The 25110-nt window shown below is 45.9% G+C and overlaps 1 protein-coding gene across 4 annotated transcripts in view; it reads left to right on the top strand.

Annotated features, from left to right (window-relative positions):
* UXS1 (UDP-glucuronate decarboxylase 1) overlaps positions 1-25110 on the top strand; it is a 115522-nt gene that overhangs the window by 75652 nt on the left and 14760 nt on the right. For all 4 annotated transcript variants that reach the window (XM_059658952.1, XM_059658951.1, XM_059658954.1 and 1 more), the window contains 4 exons: positions 3489-3669; positions 13938-14042; positions 17055-17114; positions 19652-19773. In XM_059658952.1, the coding sequence (XP_059514935.1) occupies positions 3489-3669; positions 13938-14042; positions 17055-17114; positions 19652-19773 (468 nt within the window). The remainder of the gene's footprint in view (positions 1-3488; positions 3670-13937; positions 14043-17054; positions 17115-19651; positions 19774-25110) is intronic.

The raw sequence follows: 25110 nt of genomic DNA, 5'->3' as shown, positions 1-25110 counted from the left end.
TTTATTTCACTCTGCGCATAACCACAATAAGTGGACTCAGTGTTTTCATTCATCTGCCACCTCATAGGTTAAGTCACTTTGGTGCCTGAGTCTGGCATACTGTTGTGAAATTTAAAAGCCTTGTCAGTAATTGTTGAAGCCACAGAACAAAGACAGGGTTTTGTTGGAGAAGTTTTTGCTGGTTTACCAAGCAGCATGACTTTGAATGCTGACCTTGAACTAGATCACTTTAGTTGCCAGTTAATTCCTGAAAGAGCAAGAACTACAAGCACATATAGATGAGCTCATAAACTGCAGAGCCATGCCAAGCTGTGTAAGAGGTCTGTTTCTCTTCTTCCCACTGTCTCCTGGCTATTAGATTAGCTCCTTGTTATTCAGGGGTACGCCTGGGCTTGGTGATCAGTCTTCCTGAGCGAGCTTCCTCAGAGGTATGCTTCCGCCAGCTTTGTTTCTATTTTAAATGCTTGCTTAATGGGCTGAACTTCATTAGGAAGCCATTATAACCATCCAGCTATGTCACATAAATCTTTTGGTATTTTAGATAGAAAGGCATTGTTCAAGAAAAACAGTTGAAGTCCTTTTTAAACAACACTAAGGTGCTTCCAGCAGTTTTATGTTCTTCCTAAAACTAGGGAAGAGTTGGAGGTGATCGTGTATAATTTAATACACAATCTGCATTTCTGAGGTAGAGTTAGCATGGCACAGAACATCTTATTTAACAAACAGTTGCACATAGATATAGTTACAGTAGAAGTTGTTACATTTCCTTTAAAAAGGTGTAATTTTTCTCATTTAAGAACTGTGGAAAACATGAGAAATACAACCAAATAAAGGTAAAGTAAAATGAATTCTCACCTAGTGGTGAATCAATTTGAAGTTTAGTTATTTTTTCAGAAAATTCTCTGTAAAAATCTATACAGCACACTATAGGAGTGCTAAAGCTAAAACACAAACTGGACAGATGAACAGGTAGTGGGGAGAACATGGAATTAAGACTGTGGGCTTATATATCACTGGAGGCTCAGTGCACAAAATTTGTGCATGGGGTGGGAGGCGGGGGGCGGGGGGGGGGGGAGTCCCTCGGCCTGGCCTGCACCTTCTCGCAATCTGGGACCACTGGCTCCTAACTGCTTGCCTGCCTGATCATCTCTAACCACTCTGCCTGCCTGCCTCATCACCCCTAACCACTCGCCTGCCTGCCTGATAACCTCTAACCACTCTGCCTGCCTGCCTGATAGCCCCTAACTAATTGCCTCCCTGCCTGATCTTCCCTAACCACCTCTGCCTTGGCCCCCGCTGCAGCAGCTTTGTCCGGAAGGTCGTTTAGCTGTCTGGTCTAATTAGCATATTACACTTTTATTACTATAGATTATTAGTGATCGTGGATCTTGGTCAAAACCTCAGTTCCTCTGGATCCACCTCTAAACAGAGAGACAGAAAATGGTGCTCTCAGTAAAAAATGAGTATAGCTGATGGAAAGCTGTTGGAGTACCAGGATTTTCCAACCCTTCATACTCTAACCCATATTTGTGTTTCCATCAGAGCACATGTCAGTACCTAATCAGTGGTTGACACACGGTTCTTCTTAAGGCAGGCAGTACCTCTCCTGCTCTACCTTTTCCACCCAGAACAGCCAATTCTTATCTGTGATAAACCTGGACATGTGTCATATTTTATTTGAACAGGACTTCATGGCAAACTAACTGTCTAAAACTATAGACCTAGGTCTTTTTGTACTTTTTATTTTAGGTAAAAATAATTTTTTTTCCCTTACTGTAAATTTTTTCACTTTGGAAGGAGGGCATGAGATGGATGCAAGTTTTGATGGAGAGAAGGAGGAATGGGAAAGTAGGACAGGGAACAGTCCCATCATACGTCTGTTTTCAAGTTTATTTTTTTCACTGCCACCTCCCAGGAATGCAATATGCTGTGTCTAGCCCTTCACTTATACCACTTCATTTGAATAAAGTCTTTTTATTAGTTAAAAAAATTTTAAATGTAACTTTTCCATTGTTATGGTGTAAGTTTTAGAACAGTTGTTGCTGCTCTCCCGTCCCCTACAGGCCCTCACAGGCACACCATCTCTCTGTTTGCCTTCCTGCTCAGACAGTACCGGCCAGTGGAACTTGTGCGTTTAGAGCTTTGGTCTGCAAACAGCATCTATTGTTCATTAATTTGTTCTTATGAACCATTTGAAAGATACTAATTTTTCATGGGGTTCTTGAGTCCATTTTAAATATCACTTTTTTTTTTTTTTTTTGCTTGTTCCCAGATCTCTGCATTTTGCTAATCACTTAAAAAAAGAAGTAATTCTAAAACTTGGCAGGAGTCGTATTAGAACTATATAAGTGATGGTCAGCATCCCATTCATTATAAAACAAGAACCTTTTTTTGTGTTTTTTAAATCAAGATATATTTGACATACAACATTGTGTAAATTTAAGGTGTACAATATATTGACTTCACACATTTATATTGCGTTATGGCTGCCATTGTAGCATTAACTTAGACCTCTATCTTGTCACACAGTTGTCATTTCTTCTAGTGTTGGGAACAAATTAAGATATGGTCTCTTGCTAGCTTAGTGTTTATATGACAGTTCTGTTGTTTATAATCCCAGGACTTACTTACCTAATAGTTGCAAGTTTGTACCCTAAACTCGCCTGCCTGCCTGATAACCTCTAACCACTTTGCCTGCCTGCCTGATAGCCCCTAATTAATTGCCTCCCTGCCTGATCTTCCCTAACCACCTCTGCCTTGGCCCCCGCTGCAGCAGCTTTGTCCGGAAGGTCGTTTAGCTGTCTGGTCTAATTAGCATATTACAATTTTATTATTATAGATTATTCGTGATCGTGGATCTTGGTCAAAACCTCAGTTCCAAAACCTCAATTTGTAATTGTCCAAACTTACATCCTAAACCACTGAACCACATCTCCTGTCCTCCCCTCCCTGGTAGCCACCACTGTGCTTTGACCTTTACGTTCTAAGCAGAGTGAAAGCAGTGTTGGTCTTTCTCTGCCTGGCTCACTCAGCAGGACGCCCTCCAGGTGCGCCCATGGCTCCACGAGGCCAGGACTTCCCTTCCCTTGGGCTGGATATTCTACTGCACGTACATCACACCACGGGCATCTTTGTGTGTTCCTCCACGCACTGAAACTTAGGTCTATGTCTAGGCTGTCTGGAATAATGCTTCCCTTTTAAGAATGTAAAATTTTCTGTCAAAGATGACATTTTAAAGCTTGAAATTACTGCTTTTCTGACTTATTTGCTGGGTGGTAGTTGCAGTTTTCACTGTTTGGGAGCTGACCGATGGTGTGACCTCTTGCCCTGGAGTGAGCAGTAAGGATACTGCTGTAAAGCCTTTGCCACCCTCCTTTCTCCCCTGGTCCTGAGGACGTCTCAGTTGTGGCTGCCCCAGAAATACGTCTTCTTGACATTAATTGTCCCCGTTCTCTTGTGCTTTCTCTGGGATGTCCCACACGCTGCAGATAACTGGAGGAGCGGGCTTCGTGGGCTCCCATCTCACCGATAAGCTCATGATGGACGGCCATGAAGTGACTGTGGTGGACAACTTCTTCACTGGCAGGAAGAGAAACGTGGAGCACTGGATCGGCCACGAGAACTTCGAGCTGATCAACCACGATGTGGTGGAGCCCCTCTACATTGAAGGTGAGTGCCACCGTGCCCTGTTGTCATCAGAGCCTGACAGGTGCGATGTCCGACTCCGCCCCGTCCGGTTTGTGTTGCATTTTGTGCTTGATTGGTCGTCCCATGCACAAGACACCAGTCTAGTTCCTGTGATAAAGAATGGTTATGACAGAGCAAGTCTGTCAGGTCTGACTTCACTTTTACATAGTCCCCTGGTTTTGAACTTCACGGCCTATAGAAGTGGGGCTTGTGTCATACACATCTGTCCCTATTGTCTAACAGGTCTGATGCCTACCCACCCATGAGAACTTACTTCTAGCTTTCTATGGGAAGGTAGATGACCTAGAATGCTGAATTCATAATGAAATTTCACATATAAAAGTCTAAAGCTGACTGATAATTTGGACACTTCTAGGAATTATGGTGTGGGAGCTACAATGGGTTGGATGGTGACCTCCCCAAAAGATATATTCACATTTCTTATTTTTTTTATCCTCACCCAAGGATATGTTCTTATTGATTTTTAGAGACAGAGGAAGGGAGGGAGGGACGGTAGGTGAAAGAGAGAAAAGCATAGATATGAGAAGAAACATCGATTGGTTGCTTCCAGCACTCCCCCTGACCAGGAGTCAAATCTGCATACCTTTTTGGTGAAAGTAGGTTAATAATAATAATAGTAAATAAATAAGACAATAAAAAATAATAATACAAGAATAATATTTTTTTTCATACTTACTCACCCCTGAATGTGGAAAAAGAATTGTGCTATGGCCTGCCCGAAGTTCCAGGGCTGTTAAGCAACTGAGCCAGAATCCAGTCTTGGGTTGACTCCAAAGCTTGTAAAGATATGCTCCTTCTCCTGCATGTATAGTGTAGCCTTCTGCTTTTCCCATATCAAATCCCAAGCATTTTCCCATGTTGGTAGAAAGTATCTTGAGCCATTTTAATTGCTCAACAGTGTTATTATATGGCTATACCATAGTTTATTTGTAATTGTATCCTTATTTTAATTTCTCCAGGGTTTTATAAATATGTGTCTGAATTTTATTTCCTCAATAAAGAATCTATATATGAACTGTGCTGAATACTAATGTCTTCTTTGTCATTTGGTAGTATCCATTTCACTAATACATTAGTAATAGCATTATCTTAAAAAAATATTAACAAAAATAATTTGATAGAAAAATCCATGCCTTGATGTACATTTTTTTTGGTTACTAAAAAGATTAGACTTTCTTACATGTTAATTCATACAAGAAATCTAAATCTCTTTTGCCTTTTTTAAAAATTTTGCTTTTAGTTTGACACTGTTTTGCACTAGAGATTGAGAGGCATAGCAGATCTACCTAACACATAGTTACAAACCCAAACAGGCACCCAAAATGAAAGAACAAAAGAATTCTCCTGAAGAAGGGATAAATAAGATGGAGATGAGAAATTTATATTATATAGAGTCAGAATAATAATGGTAAAGACGCTTAACAGCATGAGAGAATATATAGTAACTATGAAAACAGAAATACAGAATGACATAGCACAAATAAAGAACATATTGGAAGGAATACACAGCAGATTAGGAGAAGATGAGGATCGGATCAGTGAATTGGAAGACAGGGTAGAAAAAAAATCACTCAAATCAGAGAACAAAAAACAAAAAAAAAACATCAAAAAACACAGGAGGACCACTTAAGGGAGCCGCGGGACACCATGGAACGTAACAATAGACGAATAGCAGGTGTTCCGGGAGAGGCAGAAAGGGAGGAAGGGATAGAGAATGTGTTTGAAGACATAATGGCAGAAAACTTCCCTAACCTGGTGAAGGAAAGAGTCACACAAGTTCAGGAGGTGGAGAGAGTCCCAAGCAAGAAGAACCCAAACAGGCCCACACCCAGACACATCACAATTAAAATGCCAAGCATTAAAGACAAAGGGAGAATCTTAAAGGCAACAAGAGAAAAACAAACTGTTCCCTGCAAAGGAGCTCTCATAAATCCGTCATCTGATTTGTCATCAGAAATTCTATAGGCCAGAAGGGAATGGCATGAAGTACTAATCCAGCAAAGTTATCAATCAAAGTAGACGTTGATATAAAGAGCTTCCCATACAAAAAGAAAATGGCTAAAGGAGTTCATCACCACCAAGCAAGCATTACAAGAAATGCTGAAGAGACTGCTGTAATAAGAAGGAGAGAGAGAAACCTAGCCATACAAAATTAAAATGGCAATAAATAAGTACCTATTAATAATAACCTTAAATGTATATGGATTGAATGCTCCAATAAAAAGGCATAGGGTAGCTGAATGTTTATGAAAACATGACCCAACTATATGCTGTCTACAAGAGACCCACCTCAGAACAAAAGACACACACAGGATGAGAGTGAAGGGTAATGAAAACAAATTTTCCATGCAAATGGAAAAGGAAAAAGCTGGAGTAGCAATACTCATATTCAACAAAATAGACTTCAAAATGAAGGCCATCACAAGAGACAGCATAGGTCACTACATAATACTAAAGGGATCATCCAACAAGAGGATATAACTCTGGTAAACATATATGCACCCAATATAGGAGCCCCTAAAAATATTTTAAAACTTCTAGAGAACTTTAAGGGAGAGATTGACAACAATACAATCATAGTAGGGGACTTTTGCCGGGAGCCAATTCCAGCATGACAGCAAGGGCTGAATCATCTGGAGTAGCAAGGGCATTTCCCCAAACCTGAATCGGATGCATTAAAATGATTGCTTGCTTCCAGACAGCTCAGGGCATCTTAATCTACATGTTATTGCCTCCTACTGGCCAAATACCCGAACAGCTGGAGGCATTTCCTCAAATCTGACAATGGACTGTGTATACAAAACCCTACCCCTTGGAAGTGTCTATCTCTGCCTTGCCTCAGGACAATATGTGTTAATAAAAAGAATGGGGTCTTGAGACGAGGAGATCTTAGTTTCTTTAGCTAGGCTCCTCTGACCCCCAAATGCCTTTCAAAATTATGCTTCGTCTCTGGACTCTTTATTAAGTTACGCACAGCCCCTTCTCCAGATTGCTGAACCCTTCTAGATGCTGGAACAAGAACCCCGGCAGACTTTAACACCCTGCTGACTTCACTGGATCTTCCAAACAAAATATTAACAAGGAAACAGTGACTCTAAAGGACGTACTGGACCAGATGGATTTAATTGACATTCATAGAACACTTCACTCCAAAGCTGCAGAATATACACTCTTAAGTGCACATGGGTCATTCGCAAAAATAGACCTCATGTTAGGATACAAAACAAGTCTCTACAAGTTCAAGAAGATTGAAATCATGTCAAGCATCTTCTTAGATCACAGTGGAATGAAATTAGAAATCAACTATAGTAAAAACACCCCAAAACATTCAAATACATGGAGGCTAAATAGCATGTTATTAAACAATGAATGGGTCACCAATGAGATCAAGAAAGAAAGAAAAAAGTTTCTGGAAGCAAATGCAAATGAACACACAACAACCCAAATCTCTGGGACACAGCAAAAGCAGTCCTGAGAGGGAAGTTCATAGCACTATAGACCTACCTCAAAAAACAAGAAAAATTAATAATAAATTATTTAACCCTACAACTTAAAGAAAGAGAACAACAAGAAAAGCCCTGAGTAAGTAGAAGGAAGGAAATAATAAAGATTAGAACAGAAGTTAATGACATAGAGACTAAAAAAAAACAATTCAAAAAATCAATGAAACCAAGAGCTGGTTCTTTGAAAGGATAAACAAAATTGATAAGGCATTAGCCAAACTCATCAAGAAACAAAAAGAGAGGGCCCAAATAAATAAAATCAGAAATGAAAGTGGAAAAGTACCCACTGACACCACAGAAATACAAAGGATTGTAAGAAAATACAACAAGCTGGACAGTATGGATGAAACGGAAAAATTCCTAGAAAAATACAATATATGTTACAAGATCTGTATATTTCACCATATGCCCACGACCCCAAGTCAAAACTCTGTCACCATATATTAGAACCTCCATCTTCCCTCTCCCACTTCCCTCTGGCAACCACCACAATGCTGTTTGTGCTCATAAATTTCAGTTTTATATTCCGCATGTGAGTGAAATCATAGACTTCTTAGGTTTTTCTGACTAAGCATAGTGATCTCCAGGTCCATTCACGTTGCAAATGGCACTATTTTGTCCTTTCTTATGGCTGAAGAGTATTCCATTGTGTGTAGGCACCACATCTTTTTTATCCAGTCCTCTATTGTGGGACATATTGTTTGTTCCCATGTCTTGGCACGGTGAATAATGTTGCAATAAACATAGGTATATATATCTTTGCAAGTGCATGATTTCGCAGTTTTCGGGTATGTACCCAGGAGTGGGATTGCTGGGTTATATGGTAGCTCTGTTCTTAATTGTTTGAGGAATCACCAGACTGCTTTCCATAGTGGTTGTACCATCTACATTCCCACCAGCAGTGAACGAGGGTTCCCTTTTCCCACAGCCTCTCCAGCACTTGTTATTGCTTGTCTTGTTGATAATGGCCACTCTAACAGGTGTGAGGTGGTATCTCATTGTAGTTTTGATTTGCATTTCCCTGATTGTCCATAAGGTTGAACATCTTATCATGTATCTATTGGCTGTTTGTATGTCTTCTTGGGAGAGGTGTGGTTTCAGGTCCTCTGCCCACCTTTTGATTGGATTGTTTGTTTGATGTTGAGTTTTATGAGTTCTTTGTATATTTTGGAAATTAAGCCTTTGTTGGAACTACTGTTTGCAAATATCATCCCCCAATTGGTTGACTGCCTGTTCGTTTTGTTGTTCATTTATTGTGCTTTGCAAAAGCTTTTTAGTTTGATATAGTCCCATTCGTTTGTTTTTTGCCTTTACTTCACTTGCTTTTGGGGTCAGGTTTATAAAATGTTCTCTATGACCCATGGCCATAAGTTTGGTACTTGTTTTTCTTTTTCTATGCAACTATTTTTCGGGTCTTATGTTTAGGTCTTTGATCCATTTTGAGTTAATTTTTATAACTGGAGACAAACTGTAATCCAGTTTCATTCATTTGCATGTGGCTTTCCAGTTATCCCAGCACCATTTATTGAAGAGATTATCTTTACTCCAATGTGCTGTGTTTCTGGCTCCTATGTAGAAAATTATCTGTCCATATACATGTGGTTTTGTAGCTGGGCTCTCTATTCTGTCTCATTGATCTGTGTGTCTGTTTCTCTATCAATACCATGCTGTTTTGATGATTGCAGCTCTGTAGAATAATTTGAAGTCAGGTAGTGTGATATCTCCAGCTTCTTTCTTCTCAGTATTGCTTTGGCCATTCGGGGTCTTTTGTGGTACAAATCTGATGATTTTTTTGTTCTATTTCTTTAAAAAATGACATTGGGATTTTGATGGGGATTGCATTTTGATGGGGATTACCCATTGCTTTGGGTAATATGGCCATTTTAACTATGTTGATTCTTTCAAGCCATGAACACGGGATATTTTTCCATTTCTGATAATTAGTGCAAGTGTATTTTTCTTATGATTTTCTTAATAGCATTTTCTTTTTTCAAGCTTACTATATTATAGGAATAGAGTATATGCCCTGACTAGATGGCTCAGTTTGTTGGAGTGTCATCCTGTACACAAAAGATTGTAGGTTTGATTCCCAGTCAGAGCACATATCTAGGTTGTGGGTTCGATCCCCAGTCAGGTAGTGTATAGGAGGCAACTAATTAATGTCTCCCTTTAACACTGATGTTTCTCTCTTTCCCTTCCTATGTCTCAGAAAATCAATAAAAACATATTGTCAGGTGTTTTTTTAAAAACAAAGAACATAGTATATACTGTGTTTTTTTCATTCTATTTTTTATTATATGGTCGCTTTTTAATAATCCAATCTTGAGTTGTTAAAATGTGGTTTTAAAATGAGAGGAAAAATATTTTCTGCATGGTCACTGTATTTATTGAATAATTGCTGAATGTCCCTATGTTCTTTTCAGTTATTCATTCTTTTATTCAATAGATATGGAAGAACTATCTTCATTTTTAATATTAGCCTAATATGGAGGCTGACATGCTTGGAAAGTGAAATAAAAGAAGAGAGTTTGATAACCAAAGGAGAGATCAGTAATAAGGCTCTTATAAGTCAGTGAAAGAGTGTATGAGTACGTGCCAGAATGAGTGCAGTTTGTTCAAGGAGGGAACAATAAGTAGTCAGAAAATCTTCTTGCCTCCTAATATGATTTAATACACTAACATGTTAGTTATGTTAGAAAATTCATTTTAGAAATAACAGTTAATGTAATTTCTTAAAGTAGAATACAGAATTCAAAGTTGGGAAAGGAAAATCCTAAATGTAGTTAGATCTCATTCTATGCATGAAAAAAGCCCGAGACATGCTGTTTTACATCTGGCAAACATCCTAATTTCTTCTTGTTTAAAAACCATTTGATTTCCATTCCTAACTTGCATCTTTCACATTTTATTTCATCTTCACCTGAGGATATGTTTTCCATTGATTTTCAGAGAGAGTGGAAAGAAGGGGAGAGGGGGAAAGAGACAGAGGGGGGAGAGAGAGAGATGAGAGAGAGACACATTGATCAGTTGCCACTAGCACGGGCCCCCACCAGATCGAGGGTCGAACCTGCAACCCAGGTACATACCCTTGACCGGCATAGAACCCGAGACTCTTTAGTGCCCAGGCCAATGTTCCAACCACTGAGCCACGCCAGACAGTGCTTTCTCGTTTTATATCCAGGTGTAGGTAGTACAGAATTGGCATTAGAACTTAGATCTCCGGATTCCAAGTCCACTGCCAATAGCACTCTATTTGGTTGCATTTTGCACACCAGAATTCTTGTTTTGTCTATACTGGGTTTTTTTTTAATAATTTTTAATTTTCCAGTCATAGTTGACATACAATATCATATTAGTTACAGGTGTATACCCCAGAGATTAGACATTTCATAACTAAGTGATCATCGTACTAAATCTCACATCCATCTGAAACCATACATAATTATTAACTATATTTCCTCTGCTGTACTATATGTCTCTGTGACTATTTTATAACTGCCAATTCTTCACCTGAAATTAAACTAGAAATTAATAATAAAGATAGTTGGAAAACCAAAACATATTTGGAGATTAAACAACATAACATATGTGTCAAAGAAGAAATCTCAAGAGAACTTTAAAAGTATTTTGAACTAAATTAAAGAATTAGGTTTCTTATTTACTTTTTGTTCTTAGCTACTTATCAACTCAGAAAAACTGATGGGAGTTGGACAGCAGTCATAGGAGTTTCCTCATACTGAATTAGATCCCTTCAGTGCATTTATATATTGACAGACTGAAAACAATTTTAAAAGGTTTATGTGTTTTTAGGTTTTTTTTGAAGAAAAAGTATCCTTTCAACACCAGGGGTTCTATTTTTAAGTTAACCCAGTGGTTTTTAATCATCCATATTATAAATGCCCAGAGTCTTCTTGCCTGGAGCGTCCAGGTCAGGGTGCCAGGAGCCCATGACAGAGCAGGGGTTGATGGGGGATCTCGAACACTCTGCAGTGGCGCAGGAGCCTGATTTTGACCCCTTATATTCTCAGGGTTGAGAAAGGGAGGAGAATAAATACATAAACTAAAACCATTCATTTTTTACTTCAGCTTTGCTAATAAGTGTTTTACCCATTTTCACTAACACTTGTTTTCATCTGCATTCGTCATTCATAAGTATCTTTGTTTTTTACCATCTTAACCTTTTTTTTTTATTGATTTGAGAGAGGGGAGGGAGAGAGAGAAACATTGATTTGTTGTTCCACTTATTTATACATTCATTGGTTGAGTCTTGTATGTGCCCTGGCGGAGATCAAACTGCACCCTTGGTGTATGGCAGGGGTGGGGAACGTCTGATCTCTATATGATCTGTGAAATTATTTGGTCTGGCTCTGCTAAGGCATTAGGGGTGAGTTAATTAAACTTAATTTTTGCAGGCTAATTTTTAAGTCGATAACAGCCCTTGGCAGGAAAAAGGTTCCCCAGCCCTGGTGTATGGGAACAATGCTCTAACCAACTCAGGAACCTGGCCAGGGTCCCATGTTAACCATTTTTTAAGTGTACAGTTCAGTAGTGTTAAGTGTATTCACATTGTTGTAAAACAGATCTCCAGAACTTTCTCACCTTGTTAAACTGAAACTATCCCCATTGAACAATAACACCTCTCTCTCCCACCCCCCAAACTAGCCCCTGGTAATCGCCATTCTGCTCTCTGACTCTATGAAATTGTCCACTCTAGGAACCTCATCATATAGGTGGATTCCTATGGTGTTTGTCTTCTTGTGACTGGCTTATTTTATTACGAGTCATGTCCTCTATCCACTGAGCCAAACCCGCTAGGGCCCTTTCTCCTTTCTCCATTGAGTGACTTGGCACCCTTGTTGAGGATCATTTGACCATATACAAAAAAAGATTTGTTTGGGGCTCTTTATTCCATTGGTGTATATGTCTGTCTGTTTGCGAGTGCCACACCATTTTGATTACTGTTGCTTTGTAATATGTTTTGAAATCTGGAAGTGTGAATCCGAATAATCTTGGCAAACAAAGAAGCCTCACAAGTATCCAGGAGATGGGGTCCACAGTCTTTCGCATGCTGTTCTTGCCTCCCTCCACACACAGTTCTGGTAGAGGAAAAAAGTTACTGGCTATTCCGGGAACCTGTGCAGTGCCTGGAATTTCCTCCCACAGATACTGTCCCTGGAACCATCCAGCACCCCCTTCCCCTGGCCTTGTTGGCTCTTGTGTACGCAGTCTCAGAAACCTTCTCTCTCAGGCTTGAAAGACTGATAATTGGAGTGAATTAAGTGGGGACCAAGCCCACAGCCTGGAGCCGCCACTTCTGCTCCTGTCTGAGGATGAGGAATTCTCATCCGACTCTCCCTCCGAGCTTGGGGAGCGTGTCAGGAAACAGCCCCAGATCCTTCCAGGTGCTGCAGTGATTCCCACGCCTTCCTGGAGCTGACGAGAGATTTTCAGGGGACGGTTGGTGTGTGGGTGTGGGTGGGAGCTTGGGTACTCTTGGGTGGCAGGGATTTTTTGAGAAAGTTAAAGCAGTATTCATCATGGGGACTGTTTTTCGAGTTTGCCCGTCATCTCTGACACCTAGCCCCTGTGTGCTGTTCCCTGCAAGGAGGGCCCTGGTCCCTGCTTGGGAAGAGGGTGGGAGGCCAGGGGCCGGGGGAGCCCCGAGGGGCAGTCATGGAGGAATCGCTGCCGGTGCCCTTGCCTGGGGCTCAGGCTGTGAGCAAGGGATGCCTCCTGTGCAGCGGGGTTTCGGGTCCCCCATTCCTTGGCTCTCCTATGATGGTGCTTGTTTTGTTCGACCTCGAGCTACAGTGGCCCCGACCGTCTGCCTGGAGGGATGGTTTTCCTCCCACGGGCTTGTTCCTCACTCTCCTTTCACAGGAGACCTTGTGCCCAGGGGCCTCTCTGTTGTGTGGCAGGAGATACTGACCCTGGAGAGCGAGGGTTTGGGGTGATGTTGAAGTGATGCCTGTGCGTGAGAGGAGGTGGGGTGGAGTCCGAATTGTTGTGCCATTTGTGGCTTTATAACCTCCTCCTGTGTACTGGATGCGTAGGAGCAAAATGAAAGGTTGTTTTCTTCAAACGTTTGAGCCTTTGCTTTTATGCCAGGTTTGCTTTACCGATTAAAAATGTTTACTTTAAGTCAGCAATTTTCAACCGTGTGCCACAACAATTTTTAGTCTGGGGCACTGACCTCTTTTCCCTGAGATTGTCGCATAAATGACACAACCAGCCAATGATAGGCAATACATGTGAATGAGTCTAAATTGTACCTATTCCTTTTGTCAGATTGGCAGAAAAAAATACACTTTTTGGTGTGCTGCAGACTTTTAGTGATTTTTGTGTACCCATGGGATGAAAAAGGTTGAGTATCGCTGCTTTAGATATTTGTGCTTAAGTCTGGGTCTGAAAACTCCGTCTTTTCATTGGACTGCTTTACTGGAGAGGTCTTCTCAGAAAACAGCCAGCTCGGCACTCAGATTGACCCTGCTTAGAGGAGAAACGTCCACATAATTGGCCCAGCCATGTTTTCGTTCCAGATAATTAGACTTTCAGTTTTTGTTTAAAGTTCTCCTAATGGCAAATTAGTTTCTATGGAGAATAATAAAATAAGTAACATTTTGGTAAAGTTACACAAACACCTTTATTAATCAGTGTCTACTCAGGCATTCACAATTTTTTAGTGTTCTCCTTGGAAATGACATACTTCCGTTTTGTCTCCTGCAGTTGACCAGATATACCATCTGGCCTCTCCAGCCTCTCCTCCAAACTACATGTACAACCCCATCAAGACGCTGAAGACCAACACGATCGGGACGTTAAACATGCTGGGTGAGTTGCCCTTCCTTGTTTTGCAGCTGTTGTTGGGAATACTGTAGACAGCCCACGTGTAGGCCTTTGTGCTGTGGAGCGTGATCCTGCTCTTGACATCCTCTCTTACCCGCCGCCTGGGCTATTTCACTGAGACTTTATTTGGCATCAGAATTGGTCGTGGGGAGATGGTCATTGTAGTAACTAACCAGTCTGTGTTGTCCCAGTTCAGTCCCCTGGGAATACCACCTGTGCTTCTGGTGAGGACCCAGCCTCCCTCCACTGTCCCCTCTGACTCACAGTGTGGTGCCTCCCTGCTGGAAAGGGCACTGGTGGCTCTGCTCCAAGATTGGGTTGGAGAGGATGACACAGACACACACACACAGCACACACCCCATAGACACACACAGACACATACAGCACACACACACCACAGACACACACACCACACACATAGATACACCCCCACAGACACACCCCACAGATACACATACACTGGATGCACACCACACAGACAGGGAAACACACACACACACACATTTCAGGAGCGCTCCTGGAGGGCGTGGGAGGACAACTGTCCTTACGGGGCTGTAGAAACCTAGTCCTGGCTCCAGGCAGAACTGCAGGGCTCACTTAGGAGAGTGAGATGAGAGGAAGCCCGTAAAGGGCTGCATGAGTGCATTTCCACACGACATGAGTGATGTGCACCTGTCCATGCTTGGGATGGGAGGCAGGGGTAAGCTGGGCACAGATGCCCGATACACTAGGGGTTTTGGTTAGTTACAAACTGGAAAAAAGGAACCACTTTTTGAAATGTCAAGTAAAAACAGGTTTAGTTATAGGACATCTGAAGCAAGTTCTATAAATGGGTTTGGGAAGCTAGCACTCAATTCGAATTTGACTGAAGCCTCAGACAAGGGTCTAAAGAGGCAGCTGGAGGTTGGTTTCAAGGCTCGTAGACGACACGGGAGTCGAGCTCTGTGGGAAGTGAAAGGGTGTTTGTCTTCCTCTGTGTTGTGCCCCGGCTTCTGCTTAGAGATACAGTGTGTGACAGGCTGCCCCTCCTTTGTCCCAGAGCTAGACACCACAGAGGAAAAGCCACTGAGCACAGGATGCTTAAAAGATCTCATGTAGGCAGTGCAGTCAGGGTGCCCAGGGCACGGTCCTGGCAATTGTGGAGGGCATTCAGATAAGGACTGTGCTCTGGCTCTTTGCCAGGGAACTTGGCCTCTCAGGCAAGAATGTACGGGCACAGGCAGTAGTGATTCCCAGGAGGAAGGGAAAGGTCTCAAAAAAGAGGCACCCGTGCAGGTGACTCTTGGGCTGGGGCCCGAATCCTGCGTGAGGTTGGACCTGGAGGTCTTGAAGGAATGGCAGAGCGTTTTCAGGAATGACGTGGACAGAAGCTGGAGAGGGACAATCGCTAGGCCAGAAAGAGACCCAAATGGGACTTTGTGTTCCGAACTGAGAGGAGCTGTTGCTAGCTGTTCTGCACTTGAGACAGGATGCCCCGAGCGTCGCCCGGCCTTTTCCGGGTGGGGACCTGCTCTGTGCTTCACCGCCTCCCTGCTCCTGTGCCTGGCGTCTTCCTGATGCAGCCTCTGTCCAGCCTCCGCATGGGCACCGGGCCTGGCCGCAGCGCCGCCCTGTTCCCCTGGCTGCGGCCGGAGGCCCGGAGGCCCTGTGCGGAGGAGGCCAGCATGGAGGAGGCAGCCGTCTCGAGTGCACCTGTCAGTGCCCTGGTGATGATACTGAACTGTAGTTTTGCAAGTTTTTACCATTGGGGGAAACTAGATAAGGAAGAGGAACCTGGGATCTCGGTATTCTTTCAACTTAGAAGTTTAAAGAAAAGACCTCGGATCCTTCACTGTGCAGCAACTACCGTTGCCTCTGTGTCGTGATGTGTGGCCCGCCTCTCGGGCTCTGTGGGGTGAACTGGAGTGAAGGAGATGGGGCCGGTGTTGGGAGCCTACGAATTCCATGTCACATTACATCCTGCCCATTTCCTTCCTCAACCACAGGGGGCGTATGCACAGGCTAGCTCCAAATCTTGTTTTCCAGCAGCTCTGTTCTCTTGTTCTCCATGCACGTCCTCATAGCCCCCAGATGCTGTGCACTACCACCCCTGGCCTCCTCATCCTAGGCCCTTCCCTTCCTTCTGTCTGCCCGGCTTCTCCAGAAGTGGCTGCAGGCTCTGTGCTCCCCCTCCCGCTCTTCCTCGCAGCCCTTCCTGTGCCTGTGTGCTGGGTGCTGGTGCTAGTGCCGAGCCCGTCTGCACAGGGCTCTGTGGTGGAGGACATTTGGGAAGCGCTGGGTTAAGTGAAGGGCGTGGTGTCCTCTGTACCTCCTGCACATCGGAACTCTGACTCTGCACCTTGCGTGACCACCATAGATAAAGCTGTTCTCGTCCATTCTGCATGTCAGGGCGAATGCAGGAAAAGTTCAGAGCAGGGGGCGGAATGTGGGGAGTTCCTTTGGGGAAGATGGTGCTGTTTAAGCCAAACCTGGAAGGAGGTGGGAGGACGAGGTGGGGTTGTCCAGATGGAGGCTGGTTCAAGCGCAGTAGAAGGTGCCAGGAGCATGTGGAGAAAGTGTCAGGCAGACCATTTGGGGGCAGTAGTGGAAGGAAGTTAAAGTGCAAAGGGCATTATCTTATGCCAAACAGGGGGAAGCTACCTCATAACATAGTGTCGGGGCAAAGGAATCTTTGTGAAACTCCTCAAATCACACGTTATCAAACCCACAGATCCTGCATTTGGCCCTGCTTAGTTTATTAGTATCTCACTAAGTGCTGGGCTCCTCAGGGTTCACTTGTGCTTTTCTTACTGTTTTTATTGGTTTGTTGTTGGTGGTGGGGTTTTTAACCCCTTCTTTTCCAAAGTAGATGCAATAAGAGTGGATAACTGAGGATGCATGGGTGTCAGATGCCATTAGTACTAAAAGATTGCTGAAACTGGCAACGAAAGTGGGCATGTGTGTTTTTTCCTTGTCTCCCTGAAGTGACGGTTGCTCTTGTGTCCCTGCTCTCTGTAGGGTTGGCGAAGCGAGTCGGTGCTCGCCTGCTCCTGGCTTCCACCTCAGAGGTGTACGGAGGTAAGTGGGTGGGGCTTCTCTGGGGCGGTTTGCATCCTGTCTTAGGGGAGGAAGGAATCAAGGGTGGGTCCAGAATTCCATTTCTAAGGAGGCAGTGCTTTTTGACTCCAGTGCACAGCAGCCAAGAGGCTCCTGCGTCTGCCGTTGTCTCCGCATCGCGGTCTCAGGCTCTGCCTCCCTCCCGCTGAAGCACGCCCTCCCGGCCTGGATCACGGCTCCCTGGCGAGGAGGACTGCCAGTCAGGGTTCCGCAGAAGTCGTTTTGCATTCTGTTCTGAGAGCACCCAGAAATCGATTCATTGGGGATTCTTTGCCCGTCTAGCTGGTGCACGTTATTCTTCAGTGTAAACAGTGGCATTGTGAGCGACCCCGAGAACTGGGGGTTGGCCTTGAAGAGTGCTTCATGAAGGGAATTGTGCTGGTGCCTCCCTGTTGCATAGCCGTTTCTGGAAGAATCTACCAGAAAACTCAAGGGTCTTTCCTGCCAGTCTGCAGCACTTCACCGCCCTCCGTGGGGAGTGGGGTGAGGGCTGACATGACAGGTTGTTTACGTGGATGAACACTTTCAGTTCACGTGGCAGCAGAAGCCAGACTTGGCTGTGGTGGAACTGACTCACCTCATGTACCGTTTTGGACAGAGAAATGCGGAGTGGAAGGGCAGCATGGAAGAGGCGAGTTGTATTAACAAGAACCAATGGAAAAGTCTGAGAAACGGAAATTCCACTACATGTAGTCATGTTCATTGTAATCCTTGTGGAAAAGGAGAGCTCCGTCCACTTCTCTGAAGTCCTCCGGGTTAAAGGGCGGGACTGCCCACAGTCCCCTGTTCGCCCTGTTGCTTAGCAATGGGTAGGTGAGTGGCCCTGGAATTCTCCCTCCCTGTTCTGTCCATCTCAAGACTGCAGAGATCAGCAAGTTCCCCATGCGCATCGGATGGTCCCCTTTCTCCGCGGAGGGGCTTCCCATGTCACATAAGGAGAGGCGTTGACAGAGTCCTCGGCCTGTGTCTTTAAATGCCTCAGACACAAAGGTGCTCGAGTTCTCTGTCCAGGAGGGCCCGTGACAGCTCTCCACATCCACCGTCTTTCTCCTCCCACCTCATTGTTATCTGAGCACTGGCAGTGGCTTCTGGTCTTCAGGGTCGTAAATAGCGTCAGGGCTGCACTCCTGGGCCCACCTGGTGCTCTGCTCTGATGTTTCATGACCGCATAAACGCACTGGGGCGTGCGTGCTGGTCTGTCAGCGGGCACACTGCGGGCAGGGGAGCCTGATTAGGAAGTATGTCACTGGCCCTTTCCTTTTGTAATTTCAAAGTGATTGCATGAGGGACCTTATTAAAGCTGTGCCATGGACTGCGGGCATTTCAGGGATGGATGGGCGTGCCCAGCCTTCTCCTCACCATTGGCCAAATTTCGGATCGTCTCCTTTGGAGTCTAGCTGGCCAGTCCTTGTGAAGAATCCCCAGGAAAGGTGTGATGGGGACCATCCATCACATCTGTGTGAATTGACGTCACTGGTTTTCTTCTCTCCGGGAGTGTTTGCCTGAGACCTCTCTCACCGTGCAGTAAAGCGTGCCTCTTCTCGGGAGTTTAAAGCTCAGAAGCAGATAGAAGGTGTGCACCTGCACTGAGCCTCCGCCGCCCTCTGAAAGAGGCGCCGGTCCCAGTGGGCAACCACAGGGGCACGTGTGCGCCACGTCCCCTCCCTTGTGCCCACACGTCAAAGTCAGATTCTGCTACAAATTACACAAGGAGTGAATTTACAACATAGGTTCCTGGACTTGTCCAGATTTCTTGGCAAAGATTTACACATTTTATACCATGGGTGTACTGGTTGTATAAAATTCCTGGTATACTAAATTAGTTATTAATTCACATTCCAAAAGTATACTTGTGTTAAAGAATTTGTTGCTGGGATTTCTTTAGTCATTTCTCTGGTACATCTCAAAGTGTGATTGAATTACACACCAGAAACACGGGAATTGGGGACTATAAAACGTGTGCTAAAGGGACAAGCAGCCTTTGCTATTGACCTCCCACTGGCCCTGGACCAGGGCTCCGGGTGTCTCTGAGGTTTTGGTCTGTGCTGGGGATGGCACACGTGAAAGTCATCTTCTGCAGAGATGCTCTTGTATTTTTTTTCAATAAATACATGCTTTGCTTTCCTCACATATTTTGTAAGTATAAAATTGAGCCATGTATCTCATCACATAGATTATATTTAATTATAGTTTGACAATGATTTAAAAGTTATGAACAATTTATGGGAGAGGGGAAGGCTAAAATAGAGAGCCTTTGATCTTTTCATTTTTTCTCTGTAAAATACGGTATTAGCATGAGAGGTAAGAACAGCATATCCCACTGGAACTTAGTGGAATGTGGAACACTGAATTCTCTAGATACGGGTCTTTCCACATGTAAAGTTCATTTTGGTCTTCCCACAACTCCCTTTTGTATCATAAATCGTCAGTGTTCATCATGGGTATGAACTTGAAACAAGGAGGGATGAAAACACGGGTCTCGTTTCTCCTTCTCATAGACCCTGAAGTCCACCCTCAAAGCGAGGAATACTGGGGCCACGTGAACCCCATAGGCCCCCGCGCCTGCTACGACGAAGGCAAACGGGTTGCGGAGACCATGTGCTACGCTTACATGAAGCAGGTATTGGCCAAGAGCGTGAGCTGGGGCGCAGACATGCAGAGCGCCCGTCCCGCTGAATGTGCAGCACTGAAGGAGTGAAATGCCATGATTACCTGCAGGGGGCGCTGGGAAGGAAGCCCAGACCCCACTGTTTTACATTAATGGTATTAGCAACAGTTTTCTTCCTTTAAAATGATGCTTTCCAGGGGGTGAATTCCTCGCTTTGGAATACAACCGCAAGGCTCGGAACACCGTGCTGCTTTTTGCCTACGTGCCATGCCCACCAGCAGCCAGAAGTGCCTGTGTTTCCTGCAGCCCCCGAATCAGTGGCTTGTGCTTTTCACCTCCGTTCTCTATAGGTGTAAAGTGAGTGCATGGTTGCTCTCGTCTGCACCTCTTCAGGAGCTGTTATTACTGTATCTCCTGCTCTCCCAGTTACTCATTGCTTCCCTGGGGGCTGTCCCTGGTAGTTTCATGTCCCAGATTTGCTCCCCACACGCTGAAGCAGACAGAGCGCACAGACTGAGGCAGAGGATCTGGTTCTGCCTGGCTCTGCTGCTGCCTCGTCCTCAGAGGTGTGGCCTGACCTCCTTGGTCACTCAGTGCTCGGCTATGACATGGGCCTGCCTGCCTCAGGCTGTGTGGGAACCAGTAAAACCTCCAGACAGGCCCAAGGGACCAGGCAAAACCTGGCTAGTCCATCCACTTGGTGACCATCCTGTTGTGCTTGGACCAGCGCTCTGAGCTCATGGACGTGCCCTCCATTAGAGGGAGGGACATGTGGACTGGACAGGCTTGTGCTCTCAGGACCTAAAGTGGAGTGGGCTGTGTCCCTGGGCCTGGGGTCCCTTCTGCCTGCAGAGAGCTGGGAGTTCAGAGGCCATGGGCTTCATGGGAGGGAGAGGCACTCTGGATGCCTGGTGCTGATGGCCAGGGTGTCCCTGTGCGTCTTTGTTGTTGTTTTTAGTGAAATGCCAACATTAAAGCCCACAAAATAGCCTTGTGCTGATGTAGGTATTTAGGCCTTTCTTCCCTACTTCTCGGCCAGAAGCAGAACTGATTGCTTTCCAAGCTCCTTCGGGCAGTTGACCCATTTATTTTTAAGAATCACTAACCAGTTCTAGAAAGGACAGACCGTCATCATTTTTGAGCCTAGGCTCTCTTGACCCCAAAATATAAGATGGTCTCCCAGACAGATAGCACAGCTCGTATGCATGCTGGTACTTCAGAAAGCCTGAATGCGAGGGGACACGCAGTTGCATTGTATCCACAGGAAGTGTGAAGAGGATGTGTCTCACCGTTTTCTTTTGCTTTCAGTCTTGTATTTCTCAGTGAATTTTTACAGAGGTACAGCTGGTGGGCAAGTAGGACAATTTTATTGAACTTTTAATTTTTATTAAAGGATTAATAGTGTAACTTAATTGATAATTTTGTAAGTATACATATTACCTTACATGATGATTACAGTATTTAGTAATGATACTAGAGGCCAAGTGCACAAATTCGTGCATGGGTGGGGTCTAGCCAGCCTGCCCTGATGGGGGCCCATTGGGCTGGGCCGGCTGGGGAGAGGGGCGGCGGGAGGTTGGCCAGCCGGCCCCGCCCCCAATCAGGGTAGGTAGGCCAATCATGGGGGGGGCTGGCCGGGGGTGGGGGGTGGGGGGGCCTGCAGGCAGTTGGCTGGCCGGCCCCACCCCCAATCATGGGGGGGGGCAATCGTGGGCGGGGCTGGACAGGGGGAGGGGCTGTGGGTGGGTGGCTAGACAGCCCCGCCCCCAATCCTGGTGGTGGGGGTCTATCGGGGGCTGGGTCGGCTGGGGGGGATGGCTGCAGGAGGTTGGGGGGATCCAATCGGGGACCCGATTGGGCAAGTTGGCTGCCACAGTGCACATCATAGCGACCAGTCATTCTGGTCATTCCGTCACTCCGGTCGCTTGGCTTTTATATATATAAATAGCCAGTGTTTGCTGAGCACTGACTGTATGCCAGGAACTGGAATACACCTCTGAGTGCTGGCAGGGCCCACATTTCACACAGATTAACACTGTCAGCCAAGTCATCGGTTGGTGAGCTCTGGAGCGTAGCACCTGTATCACTCTGGACTGTCAGCATTTACACTTCTGCTCACATGGGTCCCAGGAGATGAATGGCACAGGTGGCATTGCCCTGGAAACTGAAGTAATGTGCCCATCGGAAGCCCCCGTGTGGACAGCTGTCTGTGGCGGAGTGCCCTGCTCAGCGGGGTCCTTATGAAGGACGCACTCACAGGAAGGATGATGCTCTGTGGAATGTGTGACATGTCTCATCACACGAGAGGCCCTAACAGCTGATGGCTGAATGGACGGAAAAGACACACCCCTGGCCACTGTCACAGTGTGCCTGCCAAATGGGCTGGTCTCTGTTAGGCTCAGCCTGTGTCAGGGCTCAGTCAGTTTATTCTCCCCTCATTCCCGCAGCCCCTTTGAGGTGGATGTGGGCCACCCATTTTACAGATGGAAGAGTGGGCCCTAAAACTTGTTTCCAGCTCCCAGGCCTATAAGCAGAGCTTCAACCAGGCCTGGCAGCCCTCAGGGTGTGTTCCTCCCCTTTTCCTGCCGTGCTGGCGGGCCATCGGGAGGTGAGGAAGCTGGGCCAGCGGGAGGAGATGCAGCTCTGAGTCCAAGGGCACCGGGTTGCTTTGATGCACAGTGAGGTAGTGACACCCAGGACAGGTCCAGGCTACACACTGCTCGAATCACCACTGCTCCGCAGGGCAGGGAGGCTGTGGCGGGAGCCGCAGCAGCTCGTGCGCATCCTTCCAGGACAACAGCTTTTAGGAGAAAATTCAAAACTATCTGTGGACTAATGTAAAAAAAAAATAACCCGAGAGAAGGATGAATCTGGTGGGGTTCTATGTCTTTGGCATGTTTTAATTATTTCATAACAAGTTATTTTTTAATACATAATGACATATCCACTTTTAAGTATAAATCATTGTTTTCTCTCCCAGATGGTATGTGGATATATATTTCTCTGAATCAATATAAGGATTGAGAATATAAACAAGATAAATATAAGTAGGAATCATCTTTGTATCGTTTCTCTTTTCCAAATAATTCTCTTCTGAGTCTCTCTTAATGGAATGTGCTAATGTATTCAAAATAGAATTTGATTTCCCAGAAAAAAAAGTCTATGGCATGTGTCCATCTTAGAGACACAGAGAGACACTCACTCCCTTGGGTTTCCTTCAGGGGATGGGTGAGATGGAAGTGAGATCAAGGGCACAGCACCTTTGTGAATACTTTTAACTTGTCAGAGAGGCATTAAATGGTGGCTCTGTGTGCGCTGGGTGTGGTGGGTTTGTAAATGTGGGGACTTCTTTGGTGGGTGTGGCCAGCTCACCGCCCTGCAGAGCCTGATGCTACAGATGTGTGGCCCACCCACTGGGCAGGGTCAGCAAACAGGCCGCCATTCATAACACCAGACCAGCAGAGCAGAGGCACAAGCACTGATGGTCATCTAGCCCATGGCTGAGGAAATAGCTTTGTTTTACTCTCAGGCATCAAAATACTTAAAAAGTAACACAGTTGGTATATTCCTTATATTTTAGTTTTTACAAAGCACTCAACAAGCAGCTGAAAAAAGTCAAGGGTTCTTTTGGTAGCATTCACACCCTGGGGTCAGACCCTTGTGGCCTGGACCTGCCCAGCGCTGCTGCCTGCTGGCTGGGCACCCGCCCTCTGTGCCTGCTGCCCTCCTAGGAAGTGTGCCCTCCTGGCCTGGACGTGAGCTTAGCCTGCTGTGTAGCAACACTCAGGCCAGGTGGTTACGACCCAGCAAAGCAGGGCTGTTGGGGGAGATTGCTAGGCAGACAAGTGCTGCTGTTCCTGACAGGTGTGGCCTCCCTCTGCCAGGACACCGAGTGGGAATTGCATGCCCCAGAGCCTTGCTCAGCAAAGGGAGCTCTGCATTCTGTGAGGGCCCCTTCCTGCCCAGGTGGGGAGCAGAGCCCATCAGATGTGGGTGTTTCTGCCTCAGGCCTACGTGGCTCTGTCCCTCTCAGGGGACTGAAGAAGACTAAGAAAGTGTCAGAGAGTAGGCCTGCTGGCCCTGGGAGTACTTCCCATTAGTTCTGTCCTGTCCCCACAGGTAGAGATGCCCGGGGGCCTCTCTCGGGACAGGCTGTCCACACAGTGGAGGGCGGTCCTCTCCTGTGAGCACTGCTCTCCCTGCGCTGCTTCTCTGTCCCGCCCGCACCTTCCGTCAGTGAAGATAGTGACCACGGCCACACTGTGTGTTCAGGGCCGGAGCTGGCTTGCCAAGCAATGGCCACATAGGGGAACTGTGGTAGACCATTGAATCCCTGCTGGTAACATCTCTGTCCCTGGAGTTGTTGGGGAGGGAGGAAGCCCTGTCCCTTCATTGCACCACCTGCCTCCCCAGCCCCTCACCCCGCCGGCTGAGTCAGATGCAGGAAAGAGGCATTCGGATGCCCCTTTCCCATCTGGGGTTGTATAGTACCCCAGTATAGCCACTGTTTCCCACCCCCAGGCATTAAAGGGCTCCTGGGCTCCTGGTGGAAATGTTTCTGAGATACTTTACATGGGGTTCCCATTGCACCAAGATTTAGTAATCAAAGAAGGAGGTCAAAGTTCAAGGGTATATACCAGGTTTAGAGCCGTCACTTGGAAATAGACAGGAATGATGGCCGTTTCAAAGCAGATTTGTGTGTTTTCTTTAAACTCGGTAGATGGATATTACTGTCCCCATTCCAGAGATTACCATCTGAAATCTGGGCATCTCAAGTGCCTTCCCAGGAATGTGCAGCTGGTGAGGGCCAAGACCTCCCCGGGCCTCGGGGCTCCCCCAGGCATTCCAGGCACGGCTCCCTGTGTGTGCCTCAGATGCTGGCCCACTGCTGTTATGTCGGGTGACTCACTCTGGCGGAGTTATGCTGGCCCTTGATAAACCTCTTGAGGCTTGGAGACATGAGTGAGTGAGTCACCCACCTGGGACAAGACCATGGGCACAGTGAAACCAGCCCCTGTCCGGCCTTGTGGCACAGGCCCTCCTCCTCGCCGGGGTGAAACATGCACCTCTTAGTGGTCAGCAGACTCCCTGGCAAGTGGGGTGCTGAGTGCAAGTCAGCAGCTTGTGTTGTGCACTGGTCCTTCAGAGGGGGGTCTCCTTAAGAGAGGCATGGTGCCTGGTTTTCTACCCTGGGAGGCAGGCTTTGGGTCACTGGCCTTTCCTCAGATGGGGAGTAATTGTACCTTCCTCCAGGATATGGGTGCCACCACACAACCTCCCTCAGCAGCACGTGGGTGCCTGCTGACTCTCCCCATCCTGCGCAGGGCACCGCAGGAGGAACCCCAGGGG

The sequence above is a fragment of the Myotis daubentonii genome, chromosome 12 (genome assembly GCF_963259705.1).
Source record: "Myotis daubentonii chromosome 12, mMyoDau2.1, whole genome shotgun sequence".
Classification (NCBI taxonomy): domain Eukaryota; kingdom Metazoa; phylum Chordata; class Mammalia; order Chiroptera; family Vespertilionidae; genus Myotis; species Myotis daubentonii.
This window is presented reverse-complemented; position numbering and strand designations above follow the sequence as displayed.